Below are 27,394 nucleotides of genomic sequence, written 5' to 3'. Positions count from 1 at the left end.
GTGAATATCAGAGTTCGAATGGACTTGTAGATTCTAGAATGAAATGAATAGAGACCGAAAAAGGGGTGATGTGTTCAGCGATTGAAGATGACCAAGGAGATGAAGGAAAGAAAACGAAATGAGAAAAGGAAAGTGAAGGGATTTTGAACGATGCTTGTGACTTGGTTCTTGCACTTGATTGTGATGCCGAGTCGTTACATTGTCACGGTCCTAACTTGGTCTTTATAGAAGCCGTGGACAGTAACTTCTGCCTCAACTACACCACGCCGCGCCATACTGACCTGTGAGGCTCGAAATAGACTATCGGTAAGACATCTGAAACCCAAGTAGTCCCTGCTGCCTCTAATGTTGGTTCATGATGTTTTTCCGGTATTTCTAGAAGATGAAACAGTCAGCTAGACAGGACATCTGCCAATCATCGCGCAACCATCCCGTAGAATAGAGATTGATATTCTTGAAAGTTGATATTCTTATCATGAAACAAATTTGTAATCAATTATGCTCTATTTCGTGTCGTCAGAGTCACATTGAGCGGCGGGCAATCTCATTGGCCGCATGTTTCCTTCTATTCCTGGGGTCCATGCTGACTGTGCCGAACCAAACCAAGCGAGCTTCAACCCACTTGGGGAAATGTCCAATTAACTATTGGGTTGCATGCTGACGGGAGATTTTCTAATTATTAACAAAACCAAGGGTATGAAACAGCTAGTTGCTAGACGCCGTGTTAAATCGGTAACGTCCAACACTACTGCCGACATCGCATAAGGAAACATCGTATCAATTGCCATCCAATTATAGGAAATGGCAAGATTGGACTTCCTCTAGAATCCTAATTCTATCTCTGTGATTGAGTTCGCATCTCATCATGGAGCCTGTTACCGCAAACCCAGGGATGGAACTCAGCATCAACAACCGCACACCCAAACTGGTCTAAGCCGCATGGGATGGGTACTGTCTCCGTTGATTGCGATTTCGAGCCCATAATGAGGACTCGGATGAAATATTTAAACCATACCCATCGCTCGCTCTTGTTAGACCTGAGCTCCAGACATCACAATCCACTCTTCTCTACTTTCCCATACACATCCAAAGCTTCGAGCATTTCCAATCCCAACACCCATCACCAACTCATTCTCTTACGTCTGTTTGTCAAAAGCCTCTTACTACCGACCTATATTCTGTATTTCAAAGCTTCCTTCCTAGCTGACCAAGATGAAGACCTCCTCCATCACCCGCCTCCTGCTCGTGCTGCTCGGCGCCCCTGAACTGCTACAGGCCAGAGCGATTCCCAGCAAGGGCCTGGAGCAGCGCTTCACAGATCTCAACCCACCTCTGAATGGTTCGCTTGCCTTCCTTGCTCTTTTAGTCGCTCCCTCCCTGAAAGATATCTAACACGAAAAACAGCCACCGAACTCACCCACTGCGGCACCGCCCGCTGTCACGCCCTAGGCGTCGCCATCGTCGACAAGCGGGCCGGCGTCCCCGGCGTCCCTGTTAGAGGGGGAGGGGCCGCTGGTGGATCGGGCGCCGGCAGAGGCGCGGGCGAGGCCGCGGGTGGCGGTGCTGCCGTCGGGCGCCCGGGCGCGGGCAGCGGGGCCGGGGGAGGCGATGCCGGGTCGGGGGCCCAGACCGGCGGCCAGCTGGGCGAGTTTGGGACCGGGCAGAGCAGCACCGGCAAGCGGCCCCTGGAGGAAGGAAGCTCCCCGCCCGCGGAGCCGGACTCCAAGGTCCCCAAGACCGGCACGGACGCCGCGGCGGCTGACGATGCTCTCGCTGGTGACGCTTCTCCGGTAAGCTTTTTATATATATGCCTTCTTGACCACCAATGCAAGCAGTACAAGCAAGCTGACCGAATTCCACCTTCATAGGGCAATGCGCCTGATGCCTCTGGGGTAACAGATATCACATCCCGAGGCTACAATCCTGTTCGCCAAGAGTCTGACCCGAACTTGGATGTGTACGAAGTGAAAGCCGGCGACAAAGTGGTTGACAACATCAGCATCGACCGGGAGCAGAAGCTCATCATTTCCGACGACCTGCAAAACGCCGCGGACCCGACCCCGAACCGCCTCAAGGCCTGGGAGGTCGAAATGTCCCTGTTCGTGCACCAGTCGGGACAGTCGCCGAGCGATCTCCGGGGCATCTCGTACACCGGCGTGTCCGAGGCGAACACGCAGCCCACCATCAACAGGATCGCTGAGGTCAGGGGCGATAGCTTCACCATCGAGCGCAGCTCGACCGTGCCGGCGGACCAGGCCGACTTCCAAGCCCTCACTGACACCCTGCTGGGTCGGAGCACCCAGAGCCTGCTCAAGAACTCGCCCGTGGGCAAGGAGATCACGAGTATTGAAGTCGGTTTTAGCTCTCTTGAAGACTTGGACCTCAAGTTCATCTTCGGATAGACCCAACTAGATTGGGTCTTGAAGCAGTGAGAGAGAGTGGTGAAATTTTGTAAGAATACTGTCATAATCGGGGCTGGCCCCGAGCTTGGACTTGACGCGTATGTACGCGGTGGGAGTATGGCGTTGATTCATTCTCTTGGTTTTTCTTTCATCTCATTTCATTTTCATTCAGAATGCTCGGGAAACAGGCTGCAGTTGCGCAAATACTATAAAGCTGTGCTTTCAAAACTTTTTCTCTTTTTCTACTCTGTGTTCAAAACGAGCTGGCTTCGAAGGCTGCTGTAAGCCAGCATATGCCCTAAAGTGATTGAATCCAGATGCAGCTCTCTAGAGTCTAACATGAACCCGAGCACGCATTGAGTATCGATTTCGTGAACGTGGCTGGTACCTCAGTTGTGGTGAGTAGAGCTGGACAAGGGGGTACCAAGCTTTCTCGTGGACAGCAATTAGCGTGTCTCAAGGGACTGATCTCGTGCGAAATTGAACTTACAAACAATCCCACGAGAAAAGACAATGCCTGATACTAATGTGATCACTCGTATATGCAGTGTTCTTCTTTTAACTCGAGTAGGGTGTGCGAGTTGCTAACTTTAGGCAAACTTAATGTATTAATGGCCACTGCAGGGGCCCCTACCCTTGCACGCCAATTGTAAGCGCGGGCGGCTCCTGAAACAGAACGGCCCAAAAATACGAATACATCGGATGTAAGCACTAATCTGCCAGACGAGATTTGAGCTTACCTGGGGATTTTAAATTAGGAAGCGCTTTGGCTATATCTAGCCAAGTGATGACCACATTGTTCAGCCATCCTCTTCCCAACACGAGCAAACACCAACAGTTCCCAATCGTACGACACAATGCATATCCTGGAACTTCCGCGAGAACTCGTAGATACTATCCTCTACTACAGCATCCTAGCACGGGATCTTCGGAGGGCCTTGCGCCTCCAGCTCGTATGCAGTAAGCCCAAACCCCATCCATGCTTTTGCAGCGCAATGCCTATTGACAATCCACCACAGAATCCTTTCGCGCTGCTTTCAGACCCATGCTGTACCGCACTCGACTGCTGGATCGCATTTACTACGTCCACGACTTTGCGCACTGGGGCCACCGAAGACATTATGGCGCCGACGTTCTCTGGCACGACTATTTGCTCTTCCGGTCTCGCACGGCCAGTAACGAGCCCGACAGCTACTTTGGCGAGTTGTGGACCGTGTCCCACGTCTTTTCCCAACACTGTCAAGCACACCCAAGCGCATGCACCTTGAGCCAAGAGGAGATTCTTGACAAGATTTGTTGGCTTGTACTCGACGGTGCCGGTGTCGTAGGCTGGCCTGGCTGGGACCGGGAAGACCGAGACCCGCCTAACCTGGGCCAGGATCTGCTCTCGGTAGCGACCTACTTTGGCTTTACGTCGCTGGTGAGGGATCTGCTCGAAGAGGGCCATGACCCGGCCATAGAGTATCAGCTCTTTCCGCCGGCCATATATATCGCCGCTTTCACCGGACAGGCCGACATGCTTCGTCTGCTACAGAAGTATCTGCCCGACTATGAAGCGAAGCGCACCCGAAAACATCGGTCTGGCCACATTTGGTACTCTTGGCGTTCAAAGATTGGGCCCTGGTCGCTATACGGGGCGGCAAGACGAGGAGACCTGAACATGGTGCGCTTAGCCCTAAACCCGCCCATGTGCAACACTCAGACGTCAATCGAGGACGTTGCAACCGAACCAGAGGCCGACGGAAACCGGGAAATCGTCCCCGACTCAAAGTCGATGCTCCAAAGACCCCCCGGCTCGGTACCGCCATCCTCAGAACTAGGCCTCTACCTCAGAAAAGCCATGGGCCACGCGCAGTCGCCCGAGATCTACCAATACCTCCTAAGCTTCCTGGACCCCGCCCAAGCCGACCCAGAACCCAAACACCACGAGCTGGCCCGGATGGCCGCCGCCGGCAACGTAGCCATGGTGCGGCACCTGCTGGACCTAGGCGCCGACCCCTCGCACCCCAAGACCAACAAAGGCACAGCACTCCTGCACGCGGTGCGCGGCTCGCACCTCGACGTGGTCGACCTCCTACTGGCGCGCGGCGCGGACCCGAGCGCGATGGGCTGGGAGCGGCTGCGGACCCCCCTCACGGCGGCGGCGCAGACGGGCAGCCTAGTCCTCTTACGAAAGCTGCTGGCGGCCGGGGCCGAGGGTGCGGCACAAAGGAAAAGACATCTACACGCTGCGGCAGGCGGTGCGGCGGGAACACACGGCCATGGTGGAGCTGCTGCTGGAGCTGGGGGTGGGGACGGACGTGGGGGGGGGATCGCGTTCAAGACCGCGGAGGCGCAGGGGCTAGAGTCCATGGCGGGGGTTTTGTGGGAGAGGGGGGCGCGGTATGAGGGGGAGGAGTTGAGTAGGGGGAGGTTGCTTTCGCCGCACTAGATGTGTTGACTTTGGTTCACGAGAGGGTCAAGAGGGCAATATCTAATGGTATGAGATTCATTCGCAATTTGTTTCTCATCTAAGCCTGCGTCTAGGCAAGGTAGATGGGATCTCCGTCGTAATAATGAATACATCTAATTACATAAACAGTGCAAATTCGCCCAGATCTCAGTGATCTCGACCTCAAATCAACCCAAATCACCTCTAGACGCCAGGTTGCTCCCGGTCGAGTCGGGGCTTGATGGTCTTGACCCAAGTAGCGTAGCTCTCCTTGAGCTCCATGGCCACATCCATAGGTCGAGCGACGGCGTCGCTGCTGAGCAGCTTCTCCAAGTTGTCCATCTTCCCACCCGCGTTCGCCTCCTCCCGAACCACCCAGTCCCGGAGCTGCTTGCGAACATCCTCCGCGTCCTCCGCTTCGACAATCTTTCGAAGCTGGGCCCGGTCGCTGGCCATCGACTGCTTCAAATGATCGACGGTGTCGTGAACCTGCTCCAGCGCGCCTTCGAACCCGTTCGATTCGTCCTGCAGCATCTTGCCCGTGTCCCACTTGCGGTAGATGCTCTCGACGTGGACGTGCAGCAGCTTCTGTCGCTTGCTGCCTCGGGCCTGCTCCTTCTTGCTCTCCAGCGCCAGCTTGTGGTACTGCTCCTTTTGCTCGTTGAGTTCCTCGAGGGTCTCTTCGTACTTGCGCTTCATGGTGGCTGCCTGCTGCTCAGCGGCCTCGCGGAGTATGGAATTCTTGTCCGGGTCAAGTTTGGACTCGGCACTGGGAGATTCTTCTTTCAGGCCGTTGGCGCTGCTCTCGACCTCACTCTTGATTCTGCGCGCGGCCGGACCGGGCTCAGGAGACTCCCGCTTGGTTGGCTTGGCAATCTGGTCCAAGGCACGGTTTCCTTCGTTGGCGTTGTCCGCTTCAACTGAGGGAATCTGACTACCCTCTTCCTCAGGAGCAGTGCGTTGCTCATTGTCGAGGTCGTTGGGGGTTGTGACAGGAGCTGGAACGGTTCTGGGTTGAGCATCTGCGTCGACGGGCAGCTCGCTTCTCTCAGCGATCTCAATTCGGTAGTTGTGCTTATCGTGGGCACCTTCGGCCTCGAACAGGTCGTTCAAAGCATCGCTTAGCTTAGCTTGGAACAATTGAAGATGAAGGGGACGTTCTCTGATTGGTGTCTGCTGTGCACGTTGTTGCTGAACACGGTCCTCGCGATGCTCCAAAGGATCTCTCTGCAACAATGCCAAGGATTGGTCTCGGGAAGATACTGCTTGGGATGCATCCTCTTGATCTTCGTCAGCTTGGTCTTCCTCTAGATCCGTCACCTCGGCAACCGCTTCACCACGAGGCTTGCGAAGCAGTTGCTTGAGAGCCCGGGCAGCAGCCTTCTGAAACTCGTTCGTATTACCGCCCTCTCCATTCGTCAAACCCAGGAACCGCGAGTAGACCAACGTCAACTCTACCTTCACATCGTGGGGGATACCTTCAGCGTCGTCTGGGTTCTCATCCGGCAGATACTCTTCCCAGCGGCCATCGTCGTACCATCGAAAGACGCGGTCCCGATTCTCCTCAAACTTCCAATCGAAACCCTCGCGCTCTTTAGTGGGGTATGGCTTCAGAAAGGGAAGGCGGTCGAGAAGCAGGCCTCGCTTGTCGATGAAGCGGCCCGCGTTGTAGAGAATGCATAGGGAGTAGGCATCGAGTTCGACTTGGTTCTTTCGGCCCTTGTGGATAGGCGAGATGTTGTTGTTGTATAGCTTGATGGCGGAGAAGGTGATGTTGATGGGCACGCGGTAATATTTTGCCAGGAGGCACGTGTACATCCACTGCTTGCGGTTCTGAGAGAGAGAGGCGGGCAGGTTCTGGATGACTCGGGGCAGGTAGAATGAAGGTTGTGTCGTGTCGACAGGGTAGACGGGGACTTGGTCCCAGCAGAGGCTCTTGGACAGGTGAGTGCAACCCTTGCGAACGCATGAGGATTTCTTCTCCCACTTGCCCAGTTCGCTGGCTAAGGCATCGAGCTGGTCATCGTTGAAGTCGGTGAAATATTGCAGGTGGTTGTATTTGACGCGAGGGGGCTTGGACTGGGCAGAGGGACCGGAAGAAGACACTTCTGCAGCTGCTTCGGGCCCGGCAGCTGGTCTTGCTTGGCCAGGCATCTTGGATTGTGTCTAATACGGTTTCCTTATGTGGTTCGAATGGGACGCAATTGTTGCTTGGACTAAGTTGCGGTTCGGACGAAGTTGTCGCTTCGACGAGGTTGTAGTTATGAGACGAAATTGCCGTTTGGACGAAGTTGTGGTTGGGATAAGGTTGTAGTTATGGGAAGGGATTGTTGCTTCGACGAAGTTGTGGTTTGGACGAGGTTGTCGCTTGGACGAAGTTGTGGTTGGGACAAGGTTGTAATTATGGGGAATTGTTGCTTCGACAAATTGCCGTTTGGACGAAGTTGTGATTGGGACAAGGTTGTAGTTATGGGAAGGAATTGTTGCTTCGACGAAGCTGTGATTTGGACGAAGTTGTGGTTGGGACAAGGTTGTAATTATGGGAAGGAATTGTCGCTTGGACGAAGTTGTTGTTTCGACGAGGTTGTCGCTTCGACGAAGCTGTGAAAGGAATGGGGCGAGATATTGTTGTGGAAGAAGTAAAAATCAGGATTCAATTCAACGTAAATAAGGCTGAAGTTCGATGTGAATTGACTTGGACTCCAATGCTGTGGATGCGATCACAAGTCGAGTCGTGGCTTCACCTTGTGAATTAATTTGTCTCTTGGGACGATGGTGTGATATTGGACGAAGGTATGCCTTTAGACAGAATTGTGAATTGGGAGTTGAGATGGAGCTGTGGGTTTCGACGAAGTTGTGAATTGAGAAGAGGTCGAGGTTGTGACGAAAGTGTGAATCGCGATGGAACTGTAAGTCGTTACGAAGTAAGATTTAAGACGAAGTTCAAATTCAACATTCAGGACGGGCTCATGACATGGGACAAATGTATAGTGTATTCAATCCATGGTACCCATAAGGGGGAAACCCATATCTGACTTGCTGCTATAGGGCATTATATAACGCGACTCTTTAGGGCCAGCTGTACCTACTGTCAAGATGGATCAGGTGCTGGTGATGAGTGTATAATCGAGGGAAGTCAGATTGGCCAACCATTCATAAGGCTATTGGACCATGAGTCGAGTTTCATTTGGCACTGGTTGTATTTTCACCCAAAACAGGTGACCTGGTGTTCTTATGGATCTCCAACAGTCCAGGTCAATCCATTGAAATGAGGAGTAGATACTTGCTTCGATGTGGGAATGTGTTGCTATCGATGAGGAAAAAGGAGCAGGCTCGCGCCGACGTGAGTGTTGACAGGACAGACCAAAACAACACAGCAAGATCCAGTCATCAGACAAGCAGTATGAATATAAGTCCTATCCAGATAAGAAATCCGCCTGTAGGGATTATGTATTCAGTCAAAAGAACTAAATTAGGTAGCTCATTCACAGGCTGGACAGAAATTATCTCAATCGTACCCGCGATTCACGGCGAAATCACGAGGGTCGTACCTGCTCTTGTTCACCACCACAATCACCAGCAAATACAATTGACAACAGGCATCAAAGTGATTCATCAAGTCCACTGCTTTCAATGTTGGGCACCTCCCCCACTGCTTTGGTCAAGCTCATACCGACCCATCTACAACTTGACGTAAAACATCACTGCCACCCGTTCAGGTTTTATCCGACTCGATCTCCTTCACTCAACCAACCTTATGGTCATTCGGCTCATTTCTCATCATTCTGACATTGGGTCTCCTGCATCTCAGCATTTCCACAGGACCAATCGGTCCATTTCCCATCTACCATCACGCGAGACCTACACATAAACCGCAAACACTTCAGTCAGCCCACAAACCCTTCATTTGTCGCCAAATCCATCACTCCCTTTGATATTCATACGAACCTGCAGCTCATCAGCAACAACTTCATCATGGATCTTCAGCCCATCAACAACAACAACCTCACGGATATGAAGATGAAGCGCAAGCGAGACATTGCAGAGACCAAGAATATGGTCTTGCAGCTAGCCAGAATCACCGCATCTCTGAAGAAGAGACAGACCCGACTGGAGAATGAATCCCGAACCCTGAAGCGGGAACAGTGGAAGCTGGAGAACGAAATCTCCACCTGTCACGGGTCGCAGCAAATCCAGCAATTGTTGGGTACGTTAGCCGAGGTTCAAGCACTGATGCAAGCAGCTGACCAAATATGTGTGTAGATTCCACCCGCGCCCACCTTCGCAACATCGACAACTCGCACAACATAACCCGACAGTCTCTGCGCGAGATTTTCGCCATGATCAAACAACAGTATCTCCGGATCAAGACAATTGAGGCTTCCGAGAACGATGATGGACGTGTCGCGAAGCGGCGAGGTTGATTCGGGCTCATTGGATCGTCATGGTAATTAGGCTACCTGGAACAGAAGTTAGCAATGGCCCTGTCTTAACATGACTGGCAGGAATACCAACGACGTCACACACAGCCTAGGATTTGGATAGCTACGTCTGCCAGCGGGCTCAGAGTGAATCTTTTCTTCTTTTGTTCTCTAAGTCTTGTTTTAATGTTCCGTAATATTGTTTTCTTTTTCTTTAATCTTCTTCCCAACTTGGTGAAATAATGTGGCTTCAATGGAAGCTCAAAAGGTGGAAGGACCGCAGACCATACGGTAGTTGCTAGCTGAGTGGCATGGATCAAGTGCAAGACGACAAATCCTCATCTCGGCATCACCCCCTCTCCTCCCATTGCGTCGACTAATGCCGGCCAAAACTTGTAAGGAACAACAGGTCGTGGCCTTATATGCGAGTACCTTTTAAACCCTACTTCATTTGCCCGAGATGCCATACCAGTCATGCGTTCATTCCATTGCCTCCTCCAGTCTCCGATCTAACCCCAGGATCTAAGCCAGTTGAAGGCAATGGGTATAATAAGCGCTGGTTCCTCCCACGTGTGGCAGGTTCTATAGAGTAAGACCATTATTTTAAGTTTATATGTTAGATGGTACTCTATTCTCTATAAGTCTCTAAAAAGAATCTACAAGCCAGTTCGTGGCCACGTGGGACCAGAGATAGCATCAAGTATATGAAAGCCTACTTAAGTTTCAGCTCTGGCCTAGTGGCAGCCACGGATGAATAAAAGCTTTATCGGAACTTTGGAAACCGTGCCGGAGAAAGCCCAATCCCACCTCTCCTTTCTCAACTATAAGACGTCATCTTCCCCCCTCTCTAGTCTACATCGATTATATTTCCACCATCACCACCATCACCACCATCACCAAATCAAGATCGGACCTTGGCCAATCCCGAAAAGGCACGTCATCATCATCACAATATGTGTGCCATTACCACATTCCTAGCCGTCCTCGGCCTCGCTTCCAAGGCCTGGGCCGCTCAGATGCCCGCCAACAGCACCACCGAGGACGCCTCCATCGAGAAGCGCTTTGTCGGCGGCTGGTGCGGCGTCCACGTCCAAGTCCGAGTAGACCACGAGAAAGCAACCGAAAGCGCATGGGTCCGAGTCTTCGACGGCGCCCAGACCATCAGCGGCACAACCGTATTTGAGGACACGAAGGGCGTCAATGGATTTGGCGGCATCTTGCATTATCGCCTTGAATGCCCCCTGCAAATCAGCGTGTTCAGACCGGGCAGCTTGGTAAGTCCTACCTCATCTCCCTTCCCCCTCTCCTTCTTTTGCCGGCTGATCATTCATTTACCCCGCAGGTCGCATTTGCGTACAACGGAGACGTCTGGTACTCCCACGCAAATACCAAGGATGACCGCTGCAGCGTTGGCGATTGGGATAACACGGACGTGGGTGTGTACAGTACTATCGACATGGACTGTGGTTTCTCTTGCTAAGCTTACCAAGCTAAGATGGCTTCCAAGTTACCGTCATAGGGCGGTATAAGTGGCCCCGGATATTGGGTCTGGGATGGTGCGGATTTTGCTACAAAAGGTGTATTGGATGGGATGTGACAGGCGGTGTATTCGTGCCAGAGTCGTGCCAGCTCGGGCACCCGCTCCATGAACAACAGCCCGCCCAGCGACGACGCCCTGGTCACCAACGTGCTGCCCATGGGCGCTCTGAGCGAGTCCAAGTCCATCGCGGACGTTATGAATATCGTCGCCGGTGATAACTACTGCCTTCACTCCGCACTAGACCTTGTAGATACAACCCATATTCTCGGTCAGTCGCAATCATGAACAAGCGCAGCCCGTTACGCTTTTTCAATTCAGGTCATTGACTGAGTATATATACCCTGGCAATCATCTACACTAATTGGAACGTATTGTTTGCAATGTCGTCAATCTTGCTAGTCTGACCCAGCATCATGGTAATACGATTCAGCATGTGGGTTTTATCTAATGCTATTAGACAATATAAGGTTTGACTAGAAGGTTCCGGGTCTTTGGGTCATGGCATTTTCATATACAGTTTTGAGGGCACCTAACTAGGCCGCATCTGCGCTTACATGTCGCGGCCACGACACAAACGGCTACTTCAGCCACTTTTGGTCTTTTTCTGGTTGGCCACGAAAACAAGAGGTCAGCCAGTTTTAGATTCCCAGGCAGTGTTTGGTATGGGCAGCCTACATGACTCGTGGCCTGGCGCTGAAACATGGGGTAGACCCTTGCAAGTGTGCGACCTTCTGTTTCAAACCCCTTTTCAGCCCTGCCTAGCCTCAACTCTAAAGTCGCCCTGGGCGGGAAGTCTTGCATAAACGTAGATGATAGTTTCTGTAGTTTCTTCTGTCCCAATTCTCTCGTCACGCCGTCTCTGCCTGTAACTTAGTCATACAGCTACGATGAGGCTACCGACTGACTTGATCCTCCTGTTTCTTTCGTGCAGCACCACTCAAGCATGCCCGACCGAGAACTATGTCGTGCACGAATCAAGGAGCCAAAGCCTGAGCTATCAAAATGGACGCGTCCAGAGACGAACCAGAGCAAGCGGGGACGCCATCCTTCCAGTGCGCATCGGGCTAACACAGAGCAACCTTGAGGTTGGGTACCAGCGACTGATGGAATTGTCACACCCCTCCTCGCCCAAGTACGGCCAGCATCTGTCGCACGAGGAAGTGATCGACTTGTTCGCTCCCGGGGAAGAAGCCGTGTCTTCCGTCAAGACTTGGCTCATGGCTTCGGGCATCAGGGACGAACGCATAACGCACTACGAGAATCGGGGATGGCTGTCGATCCATATGCGCATCAGCGAGGCCGAGAGCCTCTTCAGGACCCAGTACCACGAGATCGACCGCCAGGGTGAAGTGCGGCTTGGGTGCGACCACTACTCGGTGCCAAAGCATCTCCGGCAGCACATCGACTACATCACTCCCGGAGTCAAGCCCTCGGCACCACTGAGGAAGAGGACGATTTCCAGGGCATTACGACGGGGTATCCACTCCAACTTCGTTTTGACCGAAGCCAGTGAGAAAGCATCGAGCTTTTCCCATTCAGACCACGATACTGTATCGCAATCCGCAGCATCGGAACTGCCTCCGGATCTACAAAAGTGCGCCAGTGCTTTCACCCCTGCTTGCTACCGAGCACTTTACGGCATCCCGGCCAACAACACCGCCGTTCCGGGCAACTCCGTCGGCGTATTCCAGACCTTTGACACCTACGCACAGGAAGACCTCGACGCCTTCTGGGCCGCCTTTCCCCCGAGGTCCCCAAGGGGACATCACCGCTCCCGGCCTTCATCAACGGTGCGGTGGCGCCCGTGGCGCAGAACTCGACCTTCAATGCGGGCGAGTCCTCGATCGACATCAGCCTCCTCCAGTCCCTCGTCTACCCGCAGACCGTCACGCTGTACCAGAACGAGGACCGGCCCAACAGCATCAAGGTCGCCCAGGGGCAGCTGACGGGGTTTCTCAACACCTTCCTCGACGCCCTGGACGGGTCGTACTGCAACGCGACTGACTTTGGCATCACCGGCGACAGTCCCGGCATCGACGCGCAGTACCCCAACAGGGTGCCGGGCGGCTTCACCGGGGCCAAGATGTGCGGCGCTTACAAGCCGGCCCAGGTCATTTCTTTTTCGTACAGCACGGGCGAGGCGAACTTGCCCATCAACTACGTTCGAAGGCAGTGCAATGAGTTCATGAAACTCGGTCTACAGGGGACGACGTTCATCTTCTCGTCGGGGGACTTCGGCGTGGCTACCTCTCCAGGCGATATCTCCCCCTCGGGGTGTACGTCCGGATCGGGTCAGAATGGCACTATTTACACACCGCAGATGCCCATGGGCTGCCCATTTGTGAGTTGGAACGTTTTTATCTATTGTTCACTGACGATCTCTGATCAATGATTGATTTTTCTTTTCTGACATTTCTTCGCGATGCCAGGTAACCATCGCAGGCGCGACCCAAATCCAAGAGAACGGCACCATCAAAGACCCCGAGACCGCCATGCAGGGCATACCCGGCCAGCCCTTGTTCTCCAGCGGCGGCGGCTTCTCCAACTACTTCGCGCAGCCCACCTACCAGAAACCGGCCGTCGACGCCTTCTTCGCGGCTCACGACCCAAGCCACCCATCATATGTAGCCAACGCCGACGCCAGCAACATCGGATCCGGCGGCGGCCTCTTCAACCGCGGCGGGCGCGCGTACCCGGACGTGGCGGCGGTGGGCAAGGCGTTCCAGGCCTTCATCAAGGGGACCCAGATGTCGACCGCGGGCACGTCCATCGCGGCGCCGTTTTGGGCGGCCGTCGTCACGCTCGTCAACCAGGAGCGGCAGGCGGTCGGCAAGGGGCCGGTGGGGTTTATTAACCCTGTGCTCTATACTCACCCGGAGGTGTTTAATGATATTGTGAATGGCTCGAATCCCAACTGCGGGTCTTCGGGGTTCTCGGCCGTGCCGGGGTGGGATCCGGTTACGGGGTTGGGGACGCCTAAGTACCCCGAACTGCTCAAGCTGTTCTTGAGTCTGCCGTAAGAGTTTGTTACTGTTAATCGGTCGGGTTGGCGTTGTTGGTTCTCGAGATTACTAATAGGCAAAGCACGGGATGGATCCGTCAGCAACAGGAAAAAGGGACATCAGTGGGGCATACCAATTTGGGGGAGCCATCTGACCAATCAATCTTTACGGTTTCTTGTCAAGTTTGGACCGGCGACTTTCTCTGGGGTTTGACGGATGTCTTGGCAATGTCGCCGCCGGCTCCTTTCCAAAGGCATGCTGGCAGCAAGCAGAGGAAAACTAGAAATACGTGCGTGATAGAAAATCATAAATATCCTCGATGGCTGGGTCAAATCCTACACTTGGCCTAACAGATCTCACTCGTAGCCGTATTCACTTGTGTTCTATCTCTAACAGCCATTGTGGATTTTGCGGCCTCTCACTCGCGGGATCATTAGCCGAGGCAGGCCTTATTCAAACACCCGAAACATGGCCGTAGAAAACGACATCCATGGCCAGGACAACCATGAACTTTCAAATAGTGGCCCGATAGCTTCCGGCGGCGAGAGCGCTTTTGCTCCTACAACTGAGCCCATGTCCGGATTTCCACTTTACTGCATCCTGGTTGGAATCTGCATCGGTTCTTTCCTTATGTCCATGGACGTCTTCGTCATCTCCACCGTCAGTCCATGATCCCGAGAAGATTAGCTTGTTCTAATGTGCTTTCCCCAAACCAGGCTGTCCCGTCCATAACCGCCGAATTCCACGACACCGCCCAAATAGCCTGGTACCCCGCCGCCTACTCGCTCACGACCTGCGCGCTTCTCCCGCTCGCAGGGAGGGCCGCGTCCATCTTCCCCCTGCGCTGGGTCTACCAGACCTTCTTCTCCGTGTTCCTCGTCGGGAGCGTCCTCTGCGGCGCCGCCAACAGCTCCAACATGTTCATCGTGGGCCGGGCCGTGGCCGGCGTGGGCGCGTCGGGCGTCGCCAGCGGCGGGTTGACGATCGTCTTGACCGTCAGCTCGCCCGCCAAGCGGCCGCTGTTCGTGGGCCTGGCGAGCGGCATGTTCGCGCTGGGCATTATACTGGCGCCCATTATCGGCGGGGCGTTGACGGATCGGGTTTCGTGGAGGTGGTGCTTTTGGATTGTGAGTATACCCCTTCTACAAGATCCCAATGTACGATATGAGTACGCCGGCCATGCCAGCTGAATCACTGAGCTGATTCTCCCCCCATTTCATCAGAATCTCCCGGCCGGTGCTTTGACTCTGGCGACCCAATTCTTCTACTTCAAGCCACGCAGTGTCCACGCCCACCAGACCTTCCGCCAACGTTTCAAAAGTCTCGATCTTCTGGGCTGTGCCATATTCATTCCCGCCTGTTTTCTCATCCTGGTCGCCATGCAATGGGGTGGCACACGGTAAGCGACCTTCGGTGTTCATTAATTCCTAATTCAGTGTTCACTCTACCTTATCCCGGTGTCTTATAAGGGAAGGAGCAACCGTTTACTCGATAAATTCCCATTACTCCCTCCTAAGACATTATGTTCACTCAAAGAAGAGTGGATGCTCACGCCAAGAGTCGATAGGTACCCATGGAACTCGGGAACTGTCATCGGCCTATTCCTCGGTGGCGGCGTCCTGTTAATCCTCTTTGTCGCGTGGGAGTGGCACGTCGGCGAAACTGCACTCATCCCCGGTGTCATCATGGGACGGCGGCAGGTTGCGGTGACATGCGTGTTCGCCTTTCTCCAGCTCGGTAGTTTGGCTGTAATGTCGTACTACCTGCCGCTGTGGTTCCAGGCGGTGCAGGGAGTGAGTCCTCTTGACAGTGGCGTGCGCGTGCTACCATCCGTACTGGCACAGATTCTCGGTTTGGGCATCGTGGGCACTCTAGGTAAGAAAATTTCTATTGTTCCAATCTTGGCGGATACGGAGATGCTGACCAGTGACCTTGCTCCGCAGCCAACAAACTGGCCTACTACAATCCTTGGTTCTTCGTTGGCGGTGCCCTGATGTGCATTGCCGCCGGGCTCTACACCACGTTCACGGCGTTCCATACATCCATGTGACAGTGGATCGGATTCCAAGTTCTCCAGGGGCTGGGCGTTGGTCTGGCTATGCAAGTCCCGACGCTGGTGCTCCAACAGGACCTCGAGAAGTCGCCTTTGATGTCCATTGGCGTCTCGATGGGGTTTTTCTCGCAGTACTTCGGGGCGTCTGTCGAACAGGTTATCGCCGGCAGCATCTTCAACACCTACCTCAAGAAGCGCCTGCGTGAGCTCTCCTTGGACGACCACCAGATCGGCTTCTTGTTGGCATCGGGTACTGCGCACGTTAGGCAGACTGCAGAACACTACTTCCCTGACCCGGTGGATCCCATCCTCGAGGCGTACAGCTACGCCATTACAAGAGTCTATGTAAGTCGCCATAACTCCTTAAACCTCCATTTCGCCTTTCCGTGTTCAGCAGGGCATCCTGGTATATCGCGTGTCTGCTGACGAGTCACGACGGCGACAGTTCGTTCCTGTGGTAGCATGCAGCCTTGCCTTTATAGTGGCCATGGGGCTCCAATGGAAACGCGTTGACTCGAACGCGGAAAACAAACCCAACCAAGTTAGCCAGTGAATGGCGGATAGCATGTGCAACCAAGAGTCCCAACACTGTTCAGGTGGCTATGAAGGTCCGCAAGGTGGTATAATGTGAGGTCACAGCAGGGAAAAGAAAGCCATGGTGAACTACGTCACCGGGAGTAGCTCGAGTGCAGCATTTGAGCCATGTCGATGTCTGGGCTCGTTCATACATTTAGAAGGCACTTGGAGAATTTAGAGACCAAAGGAGAGACCCAATCATACTTTTCATTAACATGTCTCCAATCGGTATATCCCTGCCCCGGCTCGCTATCCTTGTAACTACTGTGACAGGCGTGTTTGTATCGATAATTTGATTTAATACCACTGGCCTGGATTGCAGATAATCGCGGTTGGCTCATTGGCATTTAGATAAGCACTATCATCCTTGCATCGAGTAACCCAGGGGTTGAATCTAGTTGGTCACACGTCTCCCTTGCATGGCCGAGGAACTTCAGGCACCGATGAACGTAAGCAAACTCGCTTAAGGGAAGACCGGTTATTTCCCAAGCATCGCAATATCCCTCATTCTGTGCCGATTTCTCCAAACCAATTTGCTCACGTATAGCTGTTACCTCAACTATTCAAACCTAATTTCCGGCTCACCACAGCACTGTATCGATGAGGACGGTTCGCGCATCTGGTGTGGAGTCGAAACTGCGCTCGTCCTGCGACCGCTGTCACGAGCTGAAGAACCGCTGCGCCCGAGGGGACGATGCAGGCGGTCGCTGCGAGCGCTGCGACCGGCTCGATATAGAGTGTGTCTACAGCGGAGCGTCCCGCATAGGCCGCCCCCCTGGCAAGAGGCCGACTATCGCCGTCAATATGGAGGACAACTCAAGGCCTCCCAAGAAGCAATTGCGAAGCAGAGATGGCCAGGCACGGTTCGATGCCAACGCTACTTCCCCAAACCCTACACCCTCTGCCACAGTTTCCCCAACTAAGCAGACACAGACGGTCTCGACAATTTCACATCCTAACTCGGGCCTAGTCTCTACGCAGTCAAACGAAGCCGCTTGGATTGACCAAACATACACTTTGGCCCCGGATATTGATAGACCCGAAGAGGCGATCACGCCACTCTACGACTGGCTTTCACCAGAATGTAAGACTCCAACCCCATTCTTTCCCCTTGCGACTTGCGTTCATATCTCACCTTGCCTTAGTCGACTTTACTCGAGGTGAAACACCTTCCATCGAGGTTCAACCCCTGAACGAACCACCGCCATCCGTTGACCCGAAATGGCTGTCTGTTCTGTCCACGATACCACCGGGTGCTGGTACCATCAACCGTGGCGTCGAGTTCAGCGTTGCCGTTGCAGACAGGTTTCTTGGTCTCCAAACGGACTTGCTGAAACTGCAAAACCACCTTGGGAGCCTGGCATCGACTGGGCCCAGTACAGGTTCCGGACAGGTTCCCGACGACGAGGCTCTTGCATCAACCCAAGGCTTAGTGGACCTTAGCCATGCCTTTGTGAGACTCGGCATGCCAAAGGTGCCAGCCTCTACTACGAGGAGGGTTAAGGGGTCCAGCCTAGCAAGCAGCTTTCCCTATCCCGTACTTGGGAGCGAGTCATCGGCATCCTGCCATGTCACCATTTTACAGCTTCTCACATGCTATGCATATCTTCTTCAGACACTCGACCTATTTGTAGCTAGGCTGATGTTGCAACTCTATCCGCCATTCTTTGGTCCTTCTGACTACGAGCATATATAAACTCAGGCGTCTGCTCCGAACTGCACTACGGGATCCGAGATCATCGCCTTTGACAGGCAGGAAATTACAGCAAGTCATCCCTTGTCAATGGATATGTCCTTGCCTTCGCAACCGAATGTAGACCAGGCATTGACGGTCGGTCGCTTCAGCCTGGCATCACAGCCAGCGCTGAATGCAGAGTTGACTTTGCGGGCCATATTCCATCTGGTTGATGAGATCGACGTCAATATCCATCTTCTGCAGAGCGAGCATACCGACGGGATGGGACAGTCTTGCTCACCGGGATCGAGTAGGAACACAGCAGATGCAAATGCCAATCCCTTCAACATCACATCATCCAGTATAGTGCTTATGACCGCAAGCGCCACCCTGACCATCGTTCAGGCGAAGAAGCGGGTTCTATTAGGCAGAATGGCACAGTTGGTTTAAGGGTAGTAGACCCCGAGTATACGATATCGCTTTACGTAGTTAAGAAAAAGAATAAAAAAAGAAAGTTAGCGTAAAAAGAAAGAAAGAACAAATAAAGTTGATATAAGAAGAAAAAAGAAAAAACGAAGTTATCTCCTAGTTTCGATTTAAGGACGTCCGGGTTATGAGCCCGGTGCGCTTCCTCTGCGCCAAGATGCTCTTTGACGAATATAAATATAATCGGAAACATGTAAACCTTTATGATATATTATATGGGCTAGAAGGCTTATTGATGCTGGATTTAGAAGGGATGGCGCTGATGCTCATGCGACTGCGAAGGGTGAGGGGGATTGGAAAGGAGGGATCCGCCGGAAGTCATTACAAGTGTGAGGCCTCCACAGTCATTTCCTTCAACTTCTCTTGCTATACGACGCTGTGCTATATATCCTTTTAATAGCCACGCCGGCACTAAATAAAGATCCAGCTCGTCGTTGCTCAGCAGCGCTATGCGTCACGAATGACTGAGGGCGCTTCATGTCATTGTCCGTCTAGTCCACCCCTATTCTGAGACAAATGCTGCGAAGTGAGATCTGATGCAATATAGCAGCTTCTGGGAGGCTGATTCAGCCAGTCCGTTTGCAGTTACGTAAAGTATTTCGAAAGAGGCAGCGACAGGAATTTTCAGCTGCAGGACCGGTCAGCCTTAATTTATGAAACAAACACATGACCCGGTTGGCAGATGGTGCTGCTGTAAGCTGACCGACTCTTAGTAGACCCGGGAAATGGGTTGGGAAAAGAGTAGGCGGTCGCAATCTAGGCCCTTGGTCGCTCAGGGCGAGGAGTAAGCTGGGCTCTCACTCAGCCTCCAGCTTTTCTCATCTGGCGTTGCCGCTCGGCTCGGCATCCGCTCGTCATCATCCCTTGCGCCGGCTAACCGGAAATAGGGATGCAGTGCAATGGGGAACACGTTCATCCGTGTGGCTCAGCAGAGGACGACGTGAGGGCCAGCCAACACACACGCACACACACGTAGCCACTCCCTCGGGAATCTGGTCGCCCGTACGATTGCAACGTCAACGTCAGCGCTAGCGGATGCCGGAGATTTTAATTATAAACGGCCGCCAAGAGCCAATCACGTCGCGCTTGCCAAGTCCCCAGACTTATTTTGGGGTGGGCTGGCTGATGGTGACTGATTGGTATTTTTAGCGGCGCAAATTACCAATGTTGGTGATGGACTACCAAGAGGGTTGGGCGTGTGTTCAACCCAACTGTAGGTCAATTGTAGGACATGACATGACAGAGCAGTCATGGTAGATGGTGGGCTATAATGGGGAGACTCGATGATATTAGGTGATAGAGGGAAGGCAGAATTGGATATAAAAGTATCGGGTCCGTCTCAGTAGAAGGCAGCATCTTTCCATTATCATCAGTATCAACTCCAGTTTAAAGACAGACAATTTCCTGCTTCTCCCTTTCCGAGTATCTATTATTACACTCTTGCTATTTCACTACTCCTTCTATACACAAAAGCCACAAAGTCCAAAAACCCCAGTCACAATGCAGTTCACCACCACCCTCCTCACTCTCCTCGCCGCCTCCGGCGCCCTCGCCGCCCCGGCCGCCGACGCCAACAATGCCAACCAGGTGACCGTCACCCTGCGCGGCCCCAGCGAGCTGGCCACGCAGACGCAGCTGGGCAAGAACGAGCAGAAGCGCCCCATCGGCGCGGGCTCCGACTTCACCTCGGTCGAGCTCGCGTCGCACAACCTCAAGAACGACAAGGGCCAGGACCTGCGCTGCCGCATCTTCGACGCGCGCGGCCGGCCCGTCACCGTCACCCGGGGCGCCAACGTCGACACCACCTTCAGCGACGCCGGCAAGGGCGAGTGGACGTTCCGCAAGACCGCGGTCAGCAAGGTGCAGTGCAGCACCGCCTTCGTGGCCGCGCCCAAGAAGCGCGACGTCGTTGAGATTGAAGAGCGCGCCAACGGGCCCCTTCGCGTCACGCTGAGCGGGCCCTCGGAGCTCGCCACACAGACCGGTATTGGGGAGAAGGACCACAAGGCGCCCGTCGGCTCCAAAGGGCCCTACAACCAGGTCACGCTCAACGTGGGCGCCGGCCGGAAGGAGGCCCGCTGCCAGCTGATCGACACGCAGAACAAGGTCATCACCCTCGTCCGCGGCGCCAATGTGGATGTCACCTTTGGCGACGCCGGCAAGGGGCCCTGGAAGACGCAGAACGGCAAGAACTTCAACGTCAAGGAGATTAAGTGCGACCCTAGCTTCAAGAGCCGCAACTAGGCAGAAAGGAGACAGGTTCTCTCTATTGGATGGCTGGTAGCATTGGACGGAAAAGGGGTGCACGGTTGGGTACGACTGCATTATCTGGAACGGGTTACATGGGCTGGTGTTTTTGAAGGGTTCCGTTTGATTCTTTCTGTTTTCGTTTCCTTATTGTCTTCTTTAGATTATGAGTCGTATAGTCTTCCACTCGCTTATGCACATATCAATAAACTAGGATGGCCACCTTCGACCCTGATACACTCTAGACTCGAACACACATCCTCAATCACTGATCAGATTGAGGCATGAACTCCCCATTCACAGGAGTCAGCGGCTCTCCAACGATCTCCCCGCCCTTTCCCACAACCGCCAAAATGTTTGTCATCGCATTCAGCTCGAAATTGACCCGAGTATCCAGCGCCCCGCCCGCCACGTGCGTCGTCAGCGTCACATTCTCCATGGCCGCCAGCTCCCGCGACACCTGCGGCTCGTGGTAGTGCACGTCGAGGGCCGCGGCCGCCAGACGCCCATCCCGCAGGGCTCTGATCAACGCCTCCTCATCGACCACGGGCCCGCGCGCCGTGTTGACCAGCCGCGCCCCGGGCTTCATGGCCGCGAAGGCCGCGTCGTCCACCAGGTCCCGCGTCGCGGCCGTGAGCGGCGTGTGCAGGCTCACGCTGTCCGCGACGGCGAGCAGACCGTGCAGCGTCGGGTGGAAGACGGCGCCGCCGAGTTCACGCTCGACTTCGGGTGGGCTGCGGACTACGTCGTGGTAGTGGATGGTCATGCCCAGCGCGGCGCGCGCCTTGTGTGCGAGTCGCTTGCTGATGCGGCCCAGGCCCACGATGCCCAGGATGTGGTTGCGGGGGTTGGCCGAGATGGTGGCGATGAGGCGGTGGGCCGCGTCGAACTGGGCGGGGTCGCAGGTGCGGGCTGCGAGCTGGGAGCGGGTGAAGTTGCGAAAGACAGACAGGATCATGTACAGGCCCGTGTCGGCCACGGCCTCGTCGCTGGCGCCGGCGCCGTTGGCGTACCAGATGCCGCGCCGGCCCAGCGCCTCGACGTCGGCCCAGTTGTAGCCCGCACCCGCCGAGGCGAAGATGCGGACCGAGGCTGGGAGAAGGGCGATGAGTGCCTCGTCCCATTGGCCCATCTCGCCGCCCATTTGGAAGTGTGGCCGGAAGATCGCGCTGAAGTCTCCATACTTTTTGTCCTTCAGGGCTTGCATGAACGTGGCGCGGTCTGGGCAGTCGTTCTGCACCAAGTGGAAACGCTGGCAGAACTCTTGGGTGTGGAAGTCATGGTTGTACTTGATCGGTACCCCGATATGCAAGACAATCGGTTTCCCCATGTTGTTCATATGCGCACTGAATGGTATGCAAACAATCTTTCGAGCACCTATTGTGAGTACATCCAGCGAGATGCTACTATAAGTGTAGAAGTGCCCGAAACCGAACGACGATCTTCTCCGTTGGAGGTTTCGGTCAGAAAGCCGATGGAGTTGCTACCTTTGGCAGTTACCCCAACATGCCCAGCTGCCGCGTGACCGATATTGCAACCGCCTCCATTACCCTCGCCGCTGGAGGAGTATTAGTGACGGAATAATGCTGCGGGGCCCCGCAGCATCATGGCTACGATATTGGTTCATTGCGGGGAAATACTACATCACTGCCTGATGCACAAGAGAGATGCCGCCCTTCTCGCCGAGGTATTATGACCCTGATGGCAACCTAGATTTAATCGAGTCGAAAACAAAGCAAGCAAGAAGAAGTTGATATACACCGAATCACCAGTCCGTTGATGGAACTTGCGTCCCAACTGATCAAGTTACGTTTACCTTCCATCGCATCTGTAAAAACAAAGAGTAGATACGAGATGTCTCATAGCATCAAACACCCACAGACGGTCTCTGAGCATGTGGACAAGCCACAACACCTACTCCCTGACGACCTACCTCTTCCCGAAGAGCTTGCTCATCTGTCTCGAGATGAGGAGCGTCTACTAAATAGACGCCTTACGAAGAGGTTGGACATGACGCTCATGCCCGTCGTCTTCATCCTCTTCCTGCTCAACATCCTGCATGCCAGCAATAACATGGGTGAAATGGGTATATGGCTTGTTAACGTACGTGTGTAGAGATCGCAACAACATCGCCTCCGCCAAAATACCTAGCCTAACCACCACTCTTGCAATGACCAACTCAGAGTACAATACCTGTCTACTCCTGCTACGTAGGATGTATGTATCATCCCTATTTTGTGTATAATAATCTGGCAGAGTCTTCTCGATAACTTACCACTGGGGCAGATTGTATCACACAAGTAAGTAAAGGAACACCGGACTGTACTTTACAGAATAAAACCACCTCATGACGCTGTCAGATCCCTTCAAACATGATCATTGGGAAAGTCCGGCCGGCCCTCTACATTTGCTTAATAACCTCCCTATAGGGCATCCTTAGCATGTCGCAGGGGTTTACCCACAACTTCAGTCAGCTGGCTGCGGTCAGGTTTATCCTTAGCCTCGTCGAAGCTCCCTTTATTCCCGCGGTCATGGTTCTGGGTACGTTTAATAGAATATTTATTGAATGGACTGTGGTACGATTGTACGCGTGATAGTAATACTTAATATAATATATTTAAATTATTATAAATATAATTTATTTAAATAAATAAAAAGAGGAGGATTATAAAATTCCTTTTTTTAATTTAAAATTTAATATTTTATAATTAATTAATTATATAATTAAATATTTTAATATTAATAACTTTTTCTTTTTTTATATAATACTTTTTTAAATTATATAAAAAAGATAATATTTTTTTTATTTTTAATTTCTATATAAATTGTTTTATATTAATTAAAACCGTAATATTATTTAAAATTATAATAACGACGATAATAATAATAACGATAACGATAATAATAATAACGACGATAATAATAATAATTATTTTATTTCTTTTAAATCCTATATTAATAATATTATATAAAAAAAGTTAATATTTATATAACGTTATTAAAAATTAACTTTTTTAAATTTTAAAAATTAATTTATTATTTTTAAAAGGAATTAATTCTTTTCGGGTTTTATAAATTAATTCGTTATTTTTAAAAAGGGTTAATTCTTTATCTTTTTAATAACCTTTTTTAAAAAAAAATCGATTCGATTTTTAAAATTAATCCTTTTTTTAAAACAATTATTTTTTAATTTATTATATAATTTAAAAAAAAGGTTTAAATTATATAAAGAAATTTATTTTATTTTTTTAAAAATTTTATTTTATAAAATTTTTTAAAGTTTTTAATATAATTATTAAAGAATTCTATTAATAAACTATTTTATTATTTTTATTAATTTATAATTATTAAATAATGATTAATTAATATTAAATAAATTATAATATAATTATATATATAATAATAATATTTAATATAATTTATTTAAATGAAAAAAAGAATTATAAATTTTTTTTTTTTTAATTTAAAATTTAATAATTTATAATTAATTAATTATTTAATTAAATATTTTAATATTAATAACTTTTTCTCTTTTTATATAATATTTTTTTAAATTATATAAAAAGGATAATATTTTCTTTATTTTTAATTTTTATATAAATTATTTTATATTAATTAAAATTATAATATTATTCGAAATTATAATAATAATAATAATAATAATAACGATAATAATAATAATAATAATAATAATGATTATTTTATTTTTCTTTAAATCTTATATTAATAATATTATATAAAAAAGGATTAATATTTATATAATATTATTAAAAGTTAATTTTTTTAAATTTCGAAAATCGATTTATTATTTTTAAAAGGAATTAACTTTTTTTAAATTTTATAAATTAATTTATTATTTTTAAAAGGGATTAATTCTTTATTTTTTTAAAATTAATTTTCTTTTTAAGAAAAATTATTTTTCAATTTATTATATAAAACTTTTATTAAATATATTTTTTTTTAAAATATTGAAAATAATTTTTTTAAAATGTATAATTAACGGTTTAAAAGTATTACATTATTTATTGAAAAAAGGTAAAATTATTAAAAAATTATTTTTTAAATTTTAAATTTTAAATTTTAAGGGTAATATAATTATAAAGAAATTATATAAAATATATTATAAATTTAAATGCCGTTATTTTAAATAAAAAAAGATTTAATTTTAATTTTTAAAAGAAATAAAGATTAACGTTTTTTTATATAAAAAACGAAATAATTATATATTATATAAAATTATTTTTTAAAATTAAGTTATAATTAAAAATTATTATAAAAAAAGGGAAAAAGAGAAAAAAATATTTAATTTAATTAAATAATAAAAATCGGGGGTATAAAATAATATATAATAGAATTAAATTATTATATAATTAAAAGTTTAATTATTTTCTTTTTATTTTATAATTTAAAAAGGGGGTTCGGATTATATAAAAAAGTTTATTTTATTTTTCTTTTAAAATTTTATTTTATAAACTTTTTTAAAATTTTTAATATAATTATTAAGAAAGTCTATTAATAAATCGTTTTATTATTTTTATTAATTTATAATTATTATATAATTATTATTTAATATTAAATAAATTATAATATAATTATATATATAATAATAATATTTAATATAATATATTTAAATTATTATAAATATAGTTTATTTAAGTAAATAAGAAAAGGGGGATCGTAAAATCCCCTTTTTTAATCTAGGATCTAGTAGTCTATAACCAGCTGGTTACATAACTAGATATTCCAATAATATTTAATAATATGACCCCATCCTCCTTCTTCCGACTGTCCACTAACATCAGCAGTATACCCTCCTTGCGCAAATATGCCTTGGATAAGACTAAAACAAGACATGACCAGGTCCTGATAACTTCTATAGATGAGCTCCTGGTATACCCGGGCCGAACTCCCTCCTCGAATCGCCTGGTTGTACGGGGGAAACGTCATAGCAACCGCATTCAGCGGACTCATCGCCGCAGGAAGTAGGACCTCTCACCAAGCACCCCACTTAGTTCTTGTTCGATATATCTCTGACAGGGTCATATAGTCACGAGCCGCATGGAAGGTGCAGCAGGAAGGCCAGCATGGGCAAGCAAACAGCTCAACCAGACTATCGCCGTCATATTCGTCCTGACCCTTCTTGTAGGAATGGCTGTTCATCATCGAGGGCTCCATGACGGTTGTCATTGCCATCATCGTGCTGCCCTTGCTCACCGATTATCCGCTACAGTCCAAGCACTTGCTCATCTCTCGTGAACTCCAGCTATACGCGGTAAATACGAACCCCACGCCCAGAAACTTTTTCGTGTCACATGCACTGATCCCCAGACACAAGGAATACCGCATCCGCAAAGAAAACGCCGGCATCGCGGACGAGGACCCGGAGTCCATCTGGTAAGCGACTTCTGGCCTTTATTCTTTCCCAATTTAGTGTTTATCCCAGGTTATCCCAGTATCTCACGGGGAAAGAAGAACCGTTTATTCGAGAAATTTTCATTATTCCCTCTTGAGACATCCTCCTCCAAAAAGGGTAAATGCTGACACCGAGAGTCGATAGGTGGGGACTGAAGCAAGCCCTCATCGACCCCAAGCTCTACATGTTTGTGGTTATGCGTAAGTCGCGACCTACAACTACCTGCATCAAGCCGTCAGTAACCCTCTGCTAATAAACGAAACCGACAGAGATGGCCCTCATCACGACCCAATCCTTCAACAACTTCTTCCCCTCCATCGTCGGGACCCTCGGCTACGACCGCGAAAAGACGCTCCTGCTCACCTCGCCGCCCTACTTCTTCGCCTTCCTCGTCTCGCTCGCCGTCTCGTTTCACGCCGCGCACGCGCACGAGAGAGGGTACCACATTGCCGTGTCCATGTTCTTCGCCCTGCTGGGCAACCTGCTGGTAAACTCACCTCTCTGCCATTTCTTCCCTGTCGTTCTATGAATAACATGAGGTCGTCTAGGCCATGTTCGTGCCCTCCACGGGAGGGCACTACTTCTCCATGTTCCTCATGACCTCCGGATCCTGCAGCCCATACAACCTCTGCATGTCCTGGGCGAGCGCCTCCCTGCCACGGTAAAGCTTTCCCATCCACTCTGTTTCCTTGCAGGTCAAGAGCCTCAATAGTCTAACGCCGATCACTCCACCATAAAAGGCCGCGGGCCAAACGTGCGGCGGCCCTGGCCATCACCAACTTCATGTCCGCGGGCGTCGCGCACTTCTACACGTCCTACATGTTCCCCGACAGCCAGAAGCCGCGCTACTACGCCGGCGGCGCCGTCATGGCCGGGGGCTGCGTCGTGTGCGCCGGCGTGGCCTTGGGGATCAAGTACCACCTACGCCAGCAGAACGCGCGCTTCGAAAGTGAGGAGGCGGCGGCGGAACGCGATGGCGCCGCGGCGGCGTATGCCCAGATTCAGGGGGCCAAGAAGGGGCATGGCGGCGATGCCGTGGTTTCGTTTAGGTATGTCCACTAAGAAGAGTAGCATAGTCTAGGGAGGCATGAGACAAAGCCGAGAGGTTTCGTTAGGTGGTCAACAGGCAAAAATTGGATACTTTGGAA

The 27,394-nt window shown here is 50.3% G+C and overlaps 13 protein-coding genes across 13 annotated transcripts; 10 read left to right on the top strand and 3 right to left on the bottom strand.

The window, feature by feature from the left end:
• Nucleotides 1-1,212: 1,212 nt before the first annotated feature.
• On the top strand, nucleotides 1,213-2,402 carry PG985_000385 (uncharacterized protein; the record flags this gene model as incomplete). The annotated part of the gene is made up of 3 exons (XM_066820154.1): nucleotides 1,213-1,339; nucleotides 1,405-1,790; nucleotides 1,869-2,402. 3 exons carry the CDS (start codon nucleotides 1,213-1,215, stop codon nucleotides 2,400-2,402), a joined length of 1,047 nt encoding a protein of 348 aa, XP_066691033.1.
• Nucleotides 2,403-3,259: 857 nt separating this feature from the next.
• PG985_000384 (ankyrin) lies at nucleotides 3,260-4,782 on the top strand (the record flags this gene model as incomplete). The annotated part of the gene is made up of 2 exons (XM_066820153.1): nucleotides 3,260-3,362; nucleotides 3,422-4,782. Coding segments are annotated over 2 exons (1,464 nt in total), but the record flags the coding sequence as incomplete, so codon positions are not given.
• Nucleotides 4,783-5,037: 255 nt separating this feature from the next.
• On the bottom strand, nucleotides 5,038-6,987 carry PG985_000383 (uncharacterized protein; the record flags this gene model as incomplete). Its single annotated transcript, XM_066820152.1, has 1 exon — nucleotides 5,038-6,987. The coding sequence occupies one exon, from the start codon at nucleotides 6,985-6,987 to the stop codon at nucleotides 5,038-5,040; it is 1,950 nt and encodes a 649-aa protein (XP_066691031.1).
• Nucleotides 6,988-8,808: 1,821 nt separating this feature from the next.
• PG985_000382 (uncharacterized protein) lies at nucleotides 8,809-9,257 on the top strand (the record flags this gene model as incomplete). The annotated part of the gene is made up of 2 exons (XM_066820151.1): nucleotides 8,809-9,040; nucleotides 9,097-9,257. 2 exons carry the CDS (start codon nucleotides 8,809-8,811, stop codon nucleotides 9,255-9,257), a joined length of 393 nt encoding a protein of 130 aa, XP_066691030.1.
• A 971-nt stretch (nucleotides 9,258-10,228) lies between these two features.
• On the bottom strand, nucleotides 10,229-10,477 carry PG985_000381 (uncharacterized protein; the record flags this gene model as incomplete). Its single annotated transcript, XM_066820150.1, has 1 exon — nucleotides 10,229-10,477. The coding sequence occupies one exon, from the start codon at nucleotides 10,475-10,477 to the stop codon at nucleotides 10,229-10,231; it is 249 nt and encodes an 82-aa protein (XP_066691029.1).
• Nucleotides 10,478-10,899: 422 nt separating this feature from the next.
• PG985_000380 (uncharacterized protein) lies at nucleotides 10,900-11,079 on the top strand (the record flags this gene model as incomplete). Its single annotated transcript, XM_066820149.1, has 1 exon — nucleotides 10,900-11,079. One exon carries the CDS (start codon nucleotides 10,900-10,902, stop codon nucleotides 11,077-11,079), a length of 180 nt encoding a protein of 59 aa, XP_066691028.1.
• A 602-nt stretch (nucleotides 11,080-11,681) lies between these two features.
• Nucleotides 11,682-13,814, top strand: PG985_000379 (uncharacterized protein; the record flags this gene model as incomplete). Its single annotated transcript, XM_066820148.1, has 3 exons — nucleotides 11,682-12,584; nucleotides 12,608-13,135; nucleotides 13,224-13,814. The coding sequence occupies 3 exons, from the start codon at nucleotides 11,682-11,684 to the stop codon at nucleotides 13,812-13,814; spliced, it is 2,022 nt and encodes a 673-aa protein (XP_066691027.1).
• Nucleotides 13,815-14,264: 450 nt separating this feature from the next.
• On the top strand, nucleotides 14,265-15,846 carry PG985_000378 (Major facilitator superfamily transporter; the record flags this gene model as incomplete). Its single annotated transcript, XM_066820147.1, has 5 exons — nucleotides 14,265-14,456; nucleotides 14,513-14,923; nucleotides 15,020-15,195; nucleotides 15,364-15,671; nucleotides 15,740-15,846. 5 exons carry the CDS (start codon nucleotides 14,265-14,267, stop codon nucleotides 15,844-15,846), a joined length of 1,194 nt encoding a protein of 397 aa, XP_066691026.1.
• A 48-nt stretch (nucleotides 15,847-15,894) lies between these two features.
• PG985_000377 (major facilitator superfamily domain-containing protein) lies at nucleotides 15,895-16,475 on the top strand (the record flags this gene model as incomplete). Its single annotated transcript, XM_066820146.1, has 2 exons — nucleotides 15,895-16,194; nucleotides 16,446-16,475. 2 exons carry the CDS (start codon nucleotides 15,895-15,897, stop codon nucleotides 16,473-16,475), a joined length of 330 nt encoding a protein of 109 aa, XP_066691025.1.
• A 550-nt stretch (nucleotides 16,476-17,025) lies between these two features.
• PG985_000376 (uncharacterized protein) lies at nucleotides 17,026-18,121 on the top strand (the record flags this gene model as incomplete). Its single annotated transcript, XM_066820145.1, has 2 exons — nucleotides 17,026-17,509; nucleotides 17,571-18,121. The coding sequence occupies 2 exons, from the start codon at nucleotides 17,026-17,028 to the stop codon at nucleotides 18,119-18,121; spliced, it is 1,035 nt and encodes a 344-aa protein (XP_066691024.1).
• A 1,965-nt stretch (nucleotides 18,122-20,086) lies between these two features.
• On the top strand, nucleotides 20,087-20,830 carry PG985_000375 (uncharacterized protein; the record flags this gene model as incomplete). The annotated part of the gene is made up of 1 exon (XM_066820144.1): nucleotides 20,087-20,830. One exon carries the CDS (start codon nucleotides 20,087-20,089, stop codon nucleotides 20,828-20,830), a length of 744 nt encoding a protein of 247 aa, XP_066691023.1.
• Nucleotides 20,831-21,098: 268 nt separating this feature from the next.
• On the bottom strand, nucleotides 21,099-22,163 carry PG985_000374 (uncharacterized protein; the record flags this gene model as incomplete). The annotated part of the gene is made up of 1 exon (XM_066820143.1): nucleotides 21,099-22,163. The coding sequence occupies one exon, from the start codon at nucleotides 22,161-22,163 to the stop codon at nucleotides 21,099-21,101; it is 1,065 nt and encodes a 354-aa protein (XP_066691022.1).
• A 4,354-nt stretch (nucleotides 22,164-26,517) lies between these two features.
• On the top strand, nucleotides 26,518-27,308 carry PG985_000373 (uncharacterized protein; the record flags this gene model as incomplete). Its single annotated transcript, XM_066820142.1, has 3 exons — nucleotides 26,518-26,733; nucleotides 26,795-26,907; nucleotides 26,987-27,308. The coding sequence occupies 3 exons, from the start codon at nucleotides 26,518-26,520 to the stop codon at nucleotides 27,306-27,308; spliced, it is 651 nt and encodes a 216-aa protein (XP_066691021.1).
• Nucleotides 27,309-27,394: the final 86 nt, after the last annotated feature.

Source organism: Apiospora marii (assembly GCF_038362585.1).
Source record: "Apiospora marii strain CBS 49790 chromosome Unknown utg000001l_segment0_segment0, whole genome shotgun sequence".
Classification (NCBI taxonomy): Eukaryota; Fungi; Ascomycota; class Sordariomycetes; order Amphisphaeriales; family Apiosporaceae; genus Apiospora; species Apiospora marii.
Note: the sequence above shows the minus strand (reverse complement) of the source record. Positions and strands in the feature narration are given on the sequence as shown.